At 60.5% G+C, this 12,295-nt stretch overlaps 1 protein-coding gene across 5 annotated transcripts in view; it reads left to right on the top strand.

Moving 5' to 3' along the window:
• The window catches only part of SYT7 (synaptotagmin 7), a 33,802-nt gene extending 22,261 nt beyond the window's left edge, over window positions 1–11,541 (top strand). For 2 of the 5 annotated variants that reach the window (XM_061348473.1, XM_061348472.1), the window contains 6 exons: window positions 6,619–6,754; window positions 7,188–7,458; window positions 7,824–7,993; window positions 8,989–9,103; window positions 9,199–9,398; window positions 10,890–11,541. In XM_061348473.1, coding sequence (XP_061204457.1) covers window positions 6,619–6,754; window positions 7,188–7,458; window positions 7,824–7,993; window positions 8,989–9,103; window positions 9,199–9,398; window positions 10,890–10,994 — 997 coding nt within the window. In that variant the 3' untranslated portion in view covers window positions 10,995–11,541. Of the gene's footprint in view, window positions 1–1,437; window positions 1,825–4,036; window positions 4,163–6,618; window positions 6,755–7,187; window positions 7,459–7,823; window positions 7,994–8,988; window positions 9,104–9,198; window positions 9,399–10,889 lie in introns of all 5 variants that reach the window. The other 3 variants (XM_061348469.1, XM_061348471.1, XM_061348470.1) reach the window with 3 other exon arrangements.
• Window positions 11,542–12,295: the final 754 nt, after the last annotated feature.

Raw genomic sequence — 12,295 nt, 5'->3', positions numbered from 1 at the left:
GTGTATGCAGTGTGCAGGCAGGATGTGCAGGGTGCAGGCAGGGTATGCAGGATACTAACAGGTTGTGCAGGGTACCTGCAGTGTGTGCAGGGTGCAGGCAGGGTGCAGGCAGGGTATGCAGGATACTAACAGGTTTTGCAGGGTACCTGCAGTGTGTGCAGGGTGCAGGCAGGGTGCAGGCAGGGTGCAGGCAGGGTGTGCTGCCGCCTGGCACGGTGCTGGCAGGAGCTCTCGCCTCCGGCTGGCTCGGGGCCGAGAGGAGCCAGATTTAGTTCCCTGCGAGTGAGAGGTTGTAAATGGAACTAATTTGGGACCGGGGAGGAAAGCAAAAGGAGGTCGGCGGCAGGCACAAGGTGGGGGGGACGCACGGAGCAGCGCCAGGGCAGCACCCCACTGCCTTCAGCCCTTCCATGGGGCTGGATCCATCCCAGCTCTCAGCTCCTCTCACCCCCCCTCCCTCCTCTCTCCCTTTCTCTCCCCTTTCGCTCTTTCTTCCCCTCTATTTTTTATGTTGTAAGCTCCTTATCCTGCCCCCCCGCTGCTGGCAATGCGCGACGGCACCGCTTCATCACCACGCAGGGGACTGCGGTTGGCTCCGTGGCTATTGCTGGAGGTGGGGCCAGGCCTGGGGGCTTTGGCCAGGCTGGATGGACCCTCCTTGGTGTCACAGCCACGAGCTTTGCAGGCTGCTGTGGGCATCAGCACCGTGCCTGGCTGCATGGGACATGCCACGCATGGGCTGCATGGCCAGCACCGCCGCTTCCCGCACCCGCTTATTCCCTTTCCAACAACCAGATGAACCCGTTCCACGCAGGGCCCGGCTTCCCTGCTCTCCCTACCCCAATGGGGCCGCGTCTGCATCACCCCCATCCCACTATCGGAGCACTGGGAGCGTGGCTGGACCCTTAACGGGGTCCCTCACCGCTGGGGAGCTTGCTGGCTCGTCCCCACCACGGGTGGCTCGACCCTGTCCATCACTGTGGGACCCCATTTGACACAGTCCCATGGGACGGGTGATGCTGAGGCCCAGCTGGTGCTGGGCTGGGAGGGATGGAGATGGGGATGGGGACCGGCAGCACGTGAGCGGGCGCCACGGGACTCGCCTTCCACGCAGCAGCCTAATTCCTCAGCTGGCAGATGAGGTCGCCCGGCGCGCTGGGAAGGTGCCTGCTGCTGCACGGCAGGCACGGGAGAGGGAGGGCACCCAGCACCATCACCCCCCATCACCAGCGACATGGCAACGGGGCGACAGCGCCGGGCCAGCGGCGAGCCGGGGCGCAGGGGCAGAGGAACCGGTGGCTGCATCCGCTGGGCGCTGCCGGAGCGCTCCCTGCGCTGGGGCATCTTCTCTCTAACGCTCTTCTTTTCCTTCCTCCAATTCTACCCCTTCACCTTCTTCTCCTTTCTCTCCTCTCCTCTGCCCTTCCTCTCCCTAAGTTTCGAGGACTCCACCTTGTCCACAGCCACTACCCTTGAGTATATCCCCACCTCAGCAGGCGACCCCAAATGCCAGAGGCCCCGCACGCTCATGCGCCAGCAAAGTCTGCAGCAGCCCCTCAGCCAGCACCAGCGCTCCAACCACAGCCAGCCCACCACCAGCCAGAGCCTGGGCCACCTCCAGGCTCACAGCGGCTCCTCGGCCGGCACCGGCACCGGCACCGGGACCGGCACAGCCCGGGGCTCCCGCGGGGGCCAGGCGCGCCCCGGCATCGCCGCCGGCTCCAAGCATCCGACGGCCGGCGGCCGGAGCCGCTCCAATCCCGGCAGCTGGGACCATGTGGTGGGGCAGATCCGCAACCGCGGCTTGGACATGAAGTCCTTCCTGTAAGTGCGCGCTCTTCTGCTCTCCCCTTGGCTGCCTCCTCTGCTCCTGGCTTTGCTCTCTCCGTTGCCCTGTCCTTTGCTATCTCTTTCGCTCTCTCATTTGCTCTCTCCGTGGCATTCTCCTCTGCTCCCTACTTTGCTCCCCTTCACATTCTTCTCTCTCCTCTGCTCTCCCTTCTCCTCTCCCCTCTCCACTTCCTTTTCTTCCTCTCCTCTTCCGTCTCCTCTTCCTTCTCTTCCTTTGCCTCTCCTCCTCCTTCTCCTCCTCCTCCTTCTTCTCCTTTTCCTCCTCCTCCTCCTTCTCCTTTCCCTCCTTCTCCTCCTTTTCCTTCTCCTTTCCTTCTCCTTCACCTTTCCTTCTCCTCCTCCTTCTCCTTCTCCTTCTCCTTTTCCTCCTCCTTTCCTTCCCCTCCTTCTCCTTCTCCTTTCCTTCTTCTTCACCTTTCCTTCTCCTCCTCCTCCTCCTTCTCCTTCTCCTTCTCCTTCTCCTTCTCCTTCTCCTTCTCCTTCTCCTTCTCCTTCTCCTTTTCCTCCTCCTTTCCTTCCCCTTCTTCTCCTTCACCTTTCCTTCTCCTCCTCCTTCTCCTTCTCCTTTTCCTCCTCCTTCTTCTCCTTTTCCTCCTTTCCTTCTCCTCCTTTTCCTTCTCCTTTTCCCTCCTCCACCTTTCCTTCTCCTTCTCCTCCTTCTCCTCTCCTCTCTGCTGCATTCTCCTCTGCTCTCTCCTCTGCTCAGCCAGCTCCTCCTCAGGGAACCACCACCCATGGCCATCGGGAAGAGCCAGCTCCCTCCATCCCCATCCCAGCTCACCCACCCTGGGGGCTCAGGGATAGACCCCTCACCCTCCCCAGCTTCCTTTGCCCTCTGGCTTTGCTGCCCATCACTCTCCATGTGGGTGCTCAGGTCTCCTTTGCTCCCAAGGGAGTGCAGGGATGTTCCAGCCCATGGGACAGCCACCAGTGTGGTCCCCAAGGAATGACATTGCCCCAAGGATGAATGGGGGGGGGGGTCAGCCACAGTGGTGGTGGCCCCCGTGCAGGGGTGAGCATCTGCTCAGCTCCGATATCGAGCTGCTGCAGTCGTGTGGTCTTTAATCTGGCTTAACCCTATCTCCTGTATCAGCGCTGCCTCTCAGCCCTCAAGCACTGAGGGCTAATCTGAGTCCCGTGCTGTGACCACATCCCAGCACATGACACTGTCACTCCTCCATGGAGACAGCTCCCCCCCCAGCCTCCATCCTCCCCAGGGTCCTCCTGCTCCCCCTTGGCCTCCAGTTGCCACCCAGAGCCCCAGGAAAGGGGATGCTGAGGTCCTGGATGTGCTTCCCACCGGCTGGAAGTGCTCAGGGTAGGGGACACAGGTCTGACCCTGCTCAGTGCAGCACCTTCTGCATCAGGGTTAGGTGGGAAATGCCCTAAGAGACACGAATTTGGCTGCCCACCCCACTCCTGCCTCCACAGGCAGCAATGGAGTGGTTGAACCCCCCCATCCTCACCACCAGCCAGCCAGTGCTTCCCAGCTCTTCCCAATGCCAGCTCTGCCCTCTCCCACAAGAGGCCCCATTTGCCAGCTTCCCAATGTGATGTGGCTCATTCGCTATCCCATGGGTCGCATTCCCCCTGTTTCCTGGTGCTGGATCCCAGCCTTTATTGCCGGGATGGGAGGAAGAGCCGCAGAGCTGCAATGTACCGACCCAGCACGCCGCTTCCCAGCGGAGGAGCTGCTTCCATTCACCAGAGCTGCTTCCCAAAGCTTCCACTTTGCTTTTGCTCTTTATCCTGCTATCACCACGGTATAAACGTGGTTACAGGCCCGGGGAGGCTGTGCCACCAGTGCCAGAGACGGGCAAAGAGCCTCAGCCATGGCACTGCCTTCTCTCCTCCCTGGAAGGATGCTGGCACCTCGCTCCTGTTGCTCTACCCCTTATCCCCAGCCCCTCTGGGCATCATCTTGCCCCCCTCGGCAGGACTTTGGCATCCTCCCTGCCTGGACCAGTGGAGGAGAAGGGTGGTGGTGGTACCCATGTGTCCCAGGAGCTGGCACCTTTCTCCCCACAGCCCTCTGTGCCCATCACCTCCAGCGGGCAGAGCCGGGGTCCCTTTGCCATCGGGGGACCCTCGGTGCACCAGCGGCTCCTGCCTGTTCTCTGCCTGATGCTGTGTTCTCCTCTTTCTCTTTCTCTCTCTCCCGCTGCCTGCGGGGATGCCTGGGCAGGGAAGGCCGGATGGTGGTGTTATCCCTGGTTTTGGGACTCTCAGAGCAAGATGACTTTGCCAATATCCCCGACCTGCAACCCGCTGGGACGCAGCCGAACCAGCCGAACGCTCAGGGGGACAAGAGGTATGAGCGAGGACGAGGGCAGTCCCGCAGGAGGAGACCAGGGCCTCACGCAGGGTGGAGGAGGAGGAGGAGGAGGAGGCTGGCCTCGTGGAGCGCCAAGGTTGGAGCGGCACAGGGTGGCCCCAGCGGGCACCGGCACGACTGCAGCTCTCGCCCGCCGGCATCCGCGGTTCTGCCTTTGGAGCAGCGGCACCGAAAGGACCCCCCCTCCCTCCCCGCAATCCCTTCCTCCTCCCTCCCTGCCCTTCCCCTTCTGCCGTCCCCACCTCCAGCCCTCCCATCCCGGCTGCATGCTGGGGGGGGGGGGGGACACGACACACCACGGGAGCAGGGGCGCACGGATGGGATGCCCCCGATGATGCCGCATCCCATCCTAACGCATGTCTGGTCCATCGCGCCGTTTGCAGCCCGGTGTGGGGCTGGCATCACCCTGAGGGATGCGCGGACATCCCTGCAATGGCTTGTGCTCATCCCTTAGAGCCCCAGTGCTCAACCAGGGGCAGAGCAAGCGCAACAGGCTGGGCAAGGCGGGGGGATGCGTTCCCCCCCTTTTTCCTCCAAGCAAGCTGCGCCTCCGCCTGCTCCTGCCTTCTCGGGGTGCCAAAGGCTCAGCACCACATCTGGCACCGGCACCGGCAGGAGCAGAGGGGCCCTGTGCTGCCGGGAGCGGGTGTTAATCCCCTCTCGGGAGCGGGGAGGAGGTGTGAAACCGGCGGGTTCTGCCCCCCCCCCTTCCCCGTGTGTGCTCGCCGTGGTGATGAACTGGCACCGTTCTCGCCCAGCGCCTATTTATAACCCTGCACCCGCTTGGTTTCGCTCCATTGGTTTCGCTCCATCTTTTAGCACTTCCCTTTAGCCGGCACCGCGCTGAGCAGACGGGCCCGTGCTGCCTGCCCTGTGCTGGCTGATGGGGATGGGGGGCCCTGCGTGGCTGTGGGGGCCGCAGCAAGACCCTGCTCCCTGCTCGCTGCTCGCAAAGCCCCATCGCAGCGCATGCATGACCATCCCTTGCTCCCTATTCCCCTGCATCCCATGGGACACGGGGGGCTCAGCCAGCATTGGCTTCACTCTCTGCTCCTTCCTGCCCACCGGCGCTGCCGACCCCCTGCTCTTCCACCCCAAAACGTCTCCTCCATCCCTAGTTCTCAGCTTCTTCCTTCCAGCCCATCCCCGGAGGCTCCTCGGCGCGGCTCCTGTCCCGGCGACCAACCAAGCTCTCTCGGTCCGTTCACCTCCCCGCTCCTCTCTCCCCATTCCCTCCCTGCAGGCCAGCAGCGGATGATGCTTCTCCTCCTTCTTCTTGCTCTTTCCTTGCTCTTTCTCTCTTGCTGTCCTCGACCTCCGCTGGCACACGGGGTGCCCCCGCCCCGGCACCCACGGCTCCACCGGCGCCTCTCGCCCCAGCGGCTCCCACCACCAGCTCCTCTGCTTCCATTTGCCCTCTGGTTTTAACCTGGTTTTACCTCCCCAGCTACCTCGGGCTCTCCGGTCCTCCCTTGGTGCCGTCCCAGTGGGGCGGCTGAACCACGTGCGTGTGTGAGAAGGCGGCCCCCCCCCTTTGCTGCCATTGCCATCACCCCCAGATCCCCCTTCTGCATCTCCATCAGTGCGGGTGTGTGCGTGTCTGCGTGTGCTTGGCGTGTCCCAGTGGCATGATGGTGGCTTTGTGACCCTGTGGGGCCGTGCTGGGGCTGTGTGTACCCCAGCGTCGCGTCTCGGCTCGGGATGGGTGCAGCGTGGGGTGCTGTCTGTGTGCACGTACCCTCCCTTTGCACCGTGGGGCCACCCAGTGCTGCCCCATCCCTGTTTGTCCCTGTGCATCGTGGCAGCGTGGCCTTGGTGGGTGCCTCCATTGCTGCTCTGTGTGCTCCTGGCTCTCCACCTTCCCTCTGGGATGTTCCCTCCCTGGCACCGTGTCCATCATCCCGCAACCAGCCAGGAGCCACAGCCCCTCCAGACCCGGTCTCTAGAACCAGGGCAGTGGTCCTGGCTGTGGGGCACAAGAGGGCTCTATGGCAGAAGGACAAGGGGTGGTTGGCACCACAGCGCAGCACGAAGCACCCATGTGTCAGCTACACTGGACCTCACCAGGGTGGAAATGGGCCGTGTGAGGTGCAGTCTGGGTGCCCACATGGCTGAGTGGATGCCCAGTATCACCATGGGTTCTGCTGGTGCTGGGGGAGACATGGGCGCTATGAGACCTTCTGTTGTGCTCTGAGGTGATGTGTGCAGGTCTTAGGGCACGAGCTGGCAGCAGCACAGGCAGAACCAGCTGCCTGCACCATCCAGGAGGTGGGGATGCTGGTGGCACGCAGGTGCCGGGTATCCCTGCATCCCAGCACAGCATCCCAGCCAAGGCGCAGCATCCACTGGGAGAGGGTGCCCGGGGAGCCCCTCGCTGTCTCACCTTCAGCTCTTGGACCCTCTCCACTGAGTCCCTGCCTCTCTTTCCCCAGGTTACCGGCCGGTGGCAAGGCGGTGACCACGACACCGGTGCCCGGGCAGCCACCGCACGATGAGTCCGACCGCAAGACGGAGCCTCGCTCCTCCGTCTCCGACCTGGTCAACTCCCTGACCAGCGAGATGCTCATGGTGGGTGATGGGGAGCGATGGGGACGGGCTCCCCATGGCTGGTAGCCCTGGCTGGGTACCATACGGGTGTCTTCTCGCATCCCTGTGCCCACCCGGTGCCATAAGCACTGGCACGTCCCTGTCACAACGGAGGTGACGCAGCCATCCCCCCCGGGCCAAGCATGATGAAGCAGTGATGGAGATGTGAGGGATGGCTGTCAGGAGGAATTTGGCTAATTGGCACTTCCCATCCTTGGGATGTGTGGCGCGGAGCCAGGAGTCATCCGAAGTGATGCTGGTGACAGGGAGCTGGTTGAGAAGCTGATGCCCAGTGACAGCTCGCAGGGTTGGAGGTTGGGTGCTGGTGTAGAGGTGCTGAAATGGGGGGGGACGATGATGCGCAGACCCCACTGGTGGTCCCCAGGAGCTCATCACCCTTCTCCCCTTGCCACAGCTCTCTCCGGGCTCCGAGGACGATGAGGCCCACGATGGCATCAGCCGGGAGAACCTGGGCCGCATCCAGTTCAGCGTCGGCTACAACTTCCAGGAGTCCACCCTGACCGTGAAGATCATGAAGGCGCAGGAGCTGCCGGCCAAGGACTTCAGCGGCACCAGTGACCCCTTTGTCAAGATCTACCTGCTCCCTGACAAGAAGCACAAGCTGGAGACCAAGGTGAAGCGGAAGAACCTCAACCCGCATTGGAATGAGACCTTCCTCTTCGAAGGTAGGGGTTGGGATGGGTTTGGATGGACTAGGATGGGAGCAGAGCGGTGGTGGGACCCTATTCCCTCCCTTCTTGGCTGGATCTGCTCAACCTGATGGCTGGCATTGATGAGATGGGTTGGCCAAGCTATCAAGGCCATGTTGGAGGTTGCTCTGCATATAAGGGACATGTAGGGGGGCTCCTTCTTCTCCCATCAAGCACCCATGGGTGGGTGCATACATGGGAATTGATCTACCACCGCTCACATCATGATCTGCTCCCTCATGTCAACATCTCCCCATCGACACAAGGAACAGCAACACCTGCATTGGGTGCTCATTGGCATGACCATGATGGCTCTTCCCCCTCTTCCATCCCTGGCACAGGGTTCCCCTATGAGAAGGTGGTGCAGCGGGTGCTGTACCTCCAGGTGCTGGACTACGACCGCTTCAGCCGCAACGACCCCATTGGGGAGGTGTCCATCCCCCTCAACAAGGTGGACCTCACCCAGATGCAGACCTTCTGGAAGGACCTGAAGCCCTGCAGTGATGGCAGCGTAAGGCCCTGCTCCCCATCCCAAACATGGGGACAGTCCCCAAGGGGAGGCTCCCCCCTGTTCCTGGGGTGTCCCAATGGGACCGGCACCCTCTTGCTACCCCAATGGGGACTTTTCTGCCTTGGGAGGAGGTTTGGTGTCCATTGGAGAGGTTTCTCATCCCACATCTTTATTTTAAGGTATAAAGTCGCCAGAGCATCTCATTTTGGGTCAAAACAAGCCATTTTGGCTAGATCTAGAATAGTCCAGAGTGTGTCATTTTGGGTCAAAACAAGCTATTTTGGCTAGATCTAAACCACTCCAGAGTGTCTCATTTTGGGTCAAAACAAGCCATTTTTGGCTAGATCTAGAATAGTCCAGAGTGTCTCATTTTGGGTCAAAACAAGCCATTTTGGCTAGATCTAAACCACTCCAGAGTGTCTCATTTTGGGTCAAAACAAGCCATTTTGGCTAGATCTAAACCAGTCCAGAGCGTCTCATTTTGGGTCAAAACAAGCCATTTTGGCTAGATCTAAACCAGTCCAGAGTGTCTCATTTTGGGTCAAAACAAGCCATTTTGGCTAGCTCAAGAATAGTCCAGAGCGTCTCATTTTGGGTCAAAACAAGCCATTTTGGCTAGATCTAAACCAGTCCAGAGTGTCTCATTTTGGGTCAAAACAAGCCATTTTGGCTAGCTCAAGAATAGTCCAGAGCGTCTCATTTTGGGTCAAAACAAGCCAATTTAGCTAGCTCAAGAATAGTCCAGAGCGTCTCATTTTGGGTCAAAACAAGCCATTTTGGCTAGATCTAAAACAAAAGTTGCCTCCAGCAAGACCACACAATGTCCCAGTGGTAACGGCCCCGTTTCCTCCTGCCCTGATTTTCTCTCTGGCCCCAAAGCCCCCCCTTTGGGACAGCTCCAGAATGGGGGTTCCCATCTCAGCACCCTGCTCCCACAGTGGGACATGGGGGCTTTGGGTGCCCTCTGAAGGCTCAGGCCTCTGTGGGTCCCATAGGGAAGCCGTGGGGAGCTGCTGCTGTCGCTGTGCTACAACCCCTCCGCCAACTCCATCGTGGTGAACATCATCAAAGCACGGAACCTCAAAGCCATGGACATCGGGGGCACGTCAGGTACGAGCTCCACCTCTCATCGTGTTGGGTACCAATGCTCCATGCGGTACCATTGCTCCAGGCTGAGAGCATCACCTGTGTGTGTCCCCCCTTAGACCCCTATGTGAAGGTGTGGCTGATGTACAAGGACAAGCGGGTGGAGAAGAAGAAGACGGTGGTGATGAAACGGTGCCTGAACCCCGTCTTCAACGAGTCCTTCGCCTTCGACATCCCCACGGAGCGGCTGCGCGAGACCACCATCGTCATCACCGTCATGGACAAGGACAGGCTGAGCCGCAACGATGTCATCGGCAAGGTGGGTCCCATGGCACCGGCGTGGGGTGGAGGGTCCTACACAAGGGTGGGAGATGGGGGACAACCGGATCCCTGCTTGGTGGTGTCAGGTCAAGCTGAAGAAGAAGGTGGAGCGTGGTGGGGGTCCCCTTGCGTTGGCTTTGCATGGCCATGGTGGGTGGTGGCAATGAGGGGGCATTGGAACTGGCATGAGGGGGGTTGGAACTGGATGATCTGAAGGTCCTTTCCAACCCAAACCATTCTATGAGCATTGAGATGATGGGGATCCATCCAACATGGATGGAGATCCATGCCCATAGCCTGTGCCATGGTGAGCTTCAACCTGCTTAACTCTACTTATAGCAAGGCACAAATCGAAGCCTCCTATGGATCCTGTGTGCCATGGTGGGTCCACCACCAGACAGGCCCCAACCTCCATCCCCACACCGGGATTACCCACCACTTCCCAAAGACAGGAAGGGAGGAATTCCCACCCCCTCTGCATTTGATGCAGTTAAACCCATTGAGCTCACTGGTCCTTAGAGTAGTGATGGCAAAAGAACGCTGATGATCCCCCAATGCAGTGCTGGCATCAAGGAAATGTGGAGATTGGGATGAACCTGGGAAAGGAGGGGGTGGAATGGGGGGATGCTGGAGATGGACAGGAATGCCCCCATTGGGAGCATCACTGGTGGCATGAGCATGACTGTGCCATCAGGATGGATGGATGGATGATGGGTGGATGGATGGATGGATGGATGGATGGATGAATGGATGGATGAATGATGGGTGGATGGATGGATGAATGGATGGATGGATGGATCAATGATGGGTGGGTGGATGGATGGATGAATGGATGGATGGATGGATCAATGATGGGTGGGTGGGTGGATGGGTGGATGGATGGATGGATGGATCAATGATGGGTGGATGGATGGATGGATGGATGATGGATGGAAAATGGATGGATGATGATGGATAGATGGATGATGAATGGATGGATGGATGGATCAATGATGGGTGGATGGATGGATGGATGGATCAATGATGGGTGGATGGGTGGATGGATGGATCAATGATGGATGGATGAATGGATGGATGGATGGATCAATGATGGGTGGATGGATGGATGGATGGATGGATCAATGATGGATGGATGGATGGATGGATGGATGGATGGATGGGTGGATGGATGGATGGATAGATGGACAGTCAGTGCCCAGAATGCCACCACATTGCATTAAGCTGCATTCGAGCAACACAGCGATGCTGATGGTGAGGCCCATGCCCTTCATGCCCTGGCCACCCCACCATAGCCAGTAGAGGGCCGATCACCTCTGATGGCACAATCAGCAGCAAACTCTTCTCCAGGGAGGCCTTGGCACGTGTGGTTTTCCATGTCACCATATGGAAAACTGATGGCTAAACACAGCCACACACATAGGGAGCAGGATAGGACTGGAGGCTCCCATAGCAGAGCCATGGGTCCAAACCCTCCCTGTGTCCCCCCCAGATCTACCTGTCCTGGAAGAGCGGCCCCGGGGAGGTGAAGCACTGGAAGGACATGATCGCCCGTCCCCGGCAGGCAGTGGCACAGTGGCACCAGCTGAAGGCCTGAGCATCCCCCCCCAACACCACCACCACCAAGGACTGCGGGGCCGGGGGTCCCCCCTTCCCTTCCCAGCGCCCATCACCCCTCCTCAGGGCTCCCAGCCGGGAGGGAGCTGAGGCACCAGCAGGACAGCACCCGGCTCATGGGGACCCTGCGGTAGGAGGGGGATGGAGCCCTCCAGCCCCTTTGCTTTCACCTCATCCCAGCGCTGGGGTACCCAGGACCGCCCCCCCCCGGCCTCATCCCCAGCCTGGAGATGGGTGCCAGACCCCCCCCATCCCCATCCCATCACTGGGCAGGACTTCAATGAGTGCTTCCAGCCCCGCTCCCTGGGAGCCCCTCTGCCCCTTCCCAGCCTCATCCCCCCCCCCTCCCCATTGCAGGGGGGCCAGGCAAGAGGGGTCCCCCCCTTTCCCTTCCCTTCCCCTTCCAGCTCAATAGAACCTCTCCGAGCCGTCAGCGTCGCCTGAGCGGGGCCATGGAGCCCCCCCCTTCCATTGCCCATCCTCATCCCCACCGCCCTCCCCAAGCCCCCTGCTGGGGTGGGATGAGGATGGGGATGGGGAAGGGATGGGGGGAGCACCCCATGGGAGGGGGTAACCCCCATTCCCGGGCCAGGCGCGGGCTCCTGGGATCGGAAGCCATGACACAGTTCGATAGCCAAAGCGGGCTCGTTTGTGCACTGCCTTTAGCTGGGTTTGATGCTTTACCTCCGTCCATGGGCTCGGTGGGAGCAGGAGGTCGAGACCCCCATCCTGGGGCTCACCCCCCCCTCCCCATCCTGCCCCTAACCCAGCTTTCACCCCATGTTACCCCCACACCCTGGGCTTGTCCCCATAGGGCTGGGCAGGGGACTGGCCTCGACCCATGTGGTGGTACCCACAAAGGGATGCTGAGCCCCAGAGCATCCCCTTCCAGCCAGGCTGACCCCAATAAGCCCTGTGCCCATCACTGGGGTCCCTGGGGATAAGGGATGGAGCAAGTGCCATTGTCCCCATCCTGGGTAGGTGGCATTCCTTGGGTCAGCCAGCCTGGCAGGAGCAGTGCCAGCATCTCCCATTGGGATTCATGTGCCAGATCCCTGCCAGCTCCCTAGGGCCGAGGCTATGGGAGCCCCATGGGGTGCAGGGGTTTGGGGGTGACGATGGTGTCACCCTGTGGTGTTGGGCTCCCCATGGGGGACATGGGTGCTGGCAGGACCCCAGCAGCACCGGGTATGATGTGACAGCACCCGCAGCAGCAGGAGGGGAAGAGGTGGGTGCTGTCACCTCCACAGCCATCTCAGGTAGGGCACAGCCACCCATGGG

This window comes from Neopsephotus bourkii, unplaced genomic scaffold, assembly GCF_033783945.1.
Source record: "Neopsephotus bourkii isolate Nb327-2 ecotype Australia unplaced genomic scaffold, CSIRO-AGI_Nbou_v1 NB_358, whole genome shotgun sequence".
Taxonomy (NCBI): domain Eukaryota; kingdom Metazoa; phylum Chordata; class Aves; order Psittaciformes; family Psittacidae; genus Neopsephotus; species Neopsephotus bourkii.
The sequence above is the reverse complement of the archived record's forward strand: the minus strand, read 5'-3'. Positions and strand labels throughout refer to the sequence as shown.